Consider the following 2,489-nt stretch of genomic DNA (forward strand, 5'->3'; position numbering starts at 1 on the left):
AGCTTAGAAATATATTATTTAATGATATTAACATTGGAAGAGATTGTATGTTGTTTAATTTGTATGTATTTACATAGAAATGACTAATGATTTTACCTTCTTTTATTCAGAATTTAATTTGTATTATATATGCCCTTAGATTTGATGGAACAGCACTGGTAGTTTGAGAATGCAAAACAATGAGACTGAAAACATTTTATAATCTTAATATTGCTTTATTTATAATTTCATTTCCACAACAGTGTTTTGCTTTAATCTCACAGAGTGGATTACAACGGTCACATCTGGCAAACTGTTTAAGTTTGGAGGAAAAAAGATTTCTTTTCATCACTTTTCAAGATTTTCTCCCAGAACTTCTTCATGACATTTTTCACTTCCTCATTTCTGAGGGTGTAGATTAAAGGATTCAACATGGGTGTCACGAGGGTGCAAAACACAGTCACAGCTTTGTCAGTGGGGAAGGAGGCCATGGGTCTTAGGTAGAGGTATGAACAAGGTACAAAGAATAAGACAACAACAGTGATGTGAGAGGCACAGGTAGACAGGGCTTTTTGACGACCTGCAGAGCTGTAAGTCCTCAGAGAGCGCAGGATGATGACATAGGAAGCTACCAGCATAGAAAAACTAAGGAAACACAAGGACCCACTGTTGGCAGCAATCAGGGGTCCCAAGATGTGAGTGTCTGTACAGGCCAGCTCGAGGAGAGGTATTAAGTCACACAAAAAATGGTCAATGATATTGGGGCCACAGAATGGCAACTGGACCATAAACAAAATCTGGATGCCTCCATGCATAAACGCCAAGACTGCAGCTGCCCCCACGAGAAAGACACACACAGGTCGGCTCATGATGGTGAGGTAGTGCAGGGGCTTACAGATGGCCACATAGCGGTCACAGGCCATCACAATTAACAAGAGGATCTCAGCAGCTGCAAAGAAATGTTCAGCAAAGAGCTGAGTCATGCATCCACTGAAGGAGATGGTGCTCTTCTCAGAGACCAAGTCAAAGATCATTTTGGGTGCTATGGAAGAAGAGTAGAAACCATCTATAATGGACAGATAGGACAGGAAAAAGTACATGGGAGAGCCCAGGGCTGGGCTCATGAAGATGGTGACTGCGATGAACAGGTTACCTGCCAGTGTGATCAAGTAGGTGACTGAAAACACAGCAAATAGGAATTTCTGCAGTTCTGGATTCTGGGTGAGGCCCAGCAGGATGAATTCTGTTACGTTGTTCATCCTTTCCATTGTTTTACTTGGGGTGGTTGACATATGGAGCATCTGAAAAAATAAAACCAGTATTTATTAGTGGATGTTTTTAATTCAATGTAAAATATTCATGGTATAAAATGTTCCACTCTAAGATTTAGCTGATGAAGGTAAAAGTCCATTCTCTCCTGCCATTTTGTAGATGATTGCAAAGAACAGAAGCAACTTAGATTTTCCCATTTCATAGAGCTGTGTAGCAACACCACTTTACACAACAAAAGCCAGGTGTTATTATGAATGCTAACATATGATTTGAAAAATTTCATTTTTGGTCTCAAAAGTTACACAGATGTTTTACTTTCACTTTTGGGACAGCTAATATCAATATCTCTTATGTTGTGGTTATACTTACCTGTTGGCATGGCTATTTGTATATATTTGAACACATTATGGTTTTAAAGGTGGTTGTGCATGAGATACAAAGTGTCAAGTCTCACTATATCGAATCAAGTTGTGCTCTGAAATTTATAAAGCAAATTGAAAATATGTTGAGCAAAATTTTTTAAAAGAAAGGAATGAGGAGGAATGGAAGTATCCTTATGTTCTTGGAATTGTATCTTTGAAACACATAAAGTCTGCTTTCTTTATGCTAATAAAATATTTAAAAAGAATAAAAATCTTGTTTTTCCAAATGAATGCACGTTCACATAGAGAGAGAGAGGCGAAGCTGAAGATGGAGTTTTTCCCAATATGCCAAAGAATGTAATTCTCTCAGCAGCCACAGATGTTGTGCCATGCTCAGCATTACCCTTTCTTTGAAGCTCACTGTGTCCATACACATATCTTTGGAGAAGAGCATTTAAATAGTACAAAGTTTCCTGAAAAGTTCTCAATATTTCATAAAGGCATTTTTGTGATAGTGGTCTATCATCATATGTAAGATAATGATCTATGTTAAATATGTTTACCCATTATACATATGGAATTATATGAGATTTGAATTTTCTTATTGACAAGAGAGAAATGTTAGTCACTTAATACAAATAAGTTTTCCCATTTGACAAAGTTTTATTTGTATTAAGTGACCCTAACATTTCTCTCTTGTTGACAATGTTTTAATGAGCTGATGAACTTAAAGTGTTCATTACCATGTATATATGTAAATATATATGAATATATATGCGTGTATATATACATATAGAATATTCATTATATGAATGAATTGTAATTATTTTTAAATGACTACTTGTTACTGTAAAGCAGTCTGTGATATTTTATTCC

General features: G+C 36.2%; 1 protein-coding gene across 1 annotated transcript; it reads right to left on the reverse strand.

Annotated features, from left to right (window-relative positions):
* Window positions 1-296: 296 nt before the first annotated feature.
* Window positions 297-1,247, reverse strand: LOC100349303 (olfactory receptor 4C45-like). The gene has a single exon (XM_002708873.2). It carries the CDS (start codon window positions 1,245-1,247, stop codon window positions 297-299), a length of 951 nt encoding a protein of 316 aa, XP_002708919.2.
* Window positions 1,248-2,489: the final 1,242 nt, after the last annotated feature.

This window comes from Oryctolagus cuniculus, chromosome 1 (genome assembly GCF_051225735.1).
Source record: "Oryctolagus cuniculus isolate XC-2025 breed Fujian yellow rabbit chromosome 1, ASM5122573v1, whole genome shotgun sequence".
NCBI lineage: Eukaryota > Metazoa > Chordata > Mammalia > Lagomorpha > Leporidae > Oryctolagus > Oryctolagus cuniculus.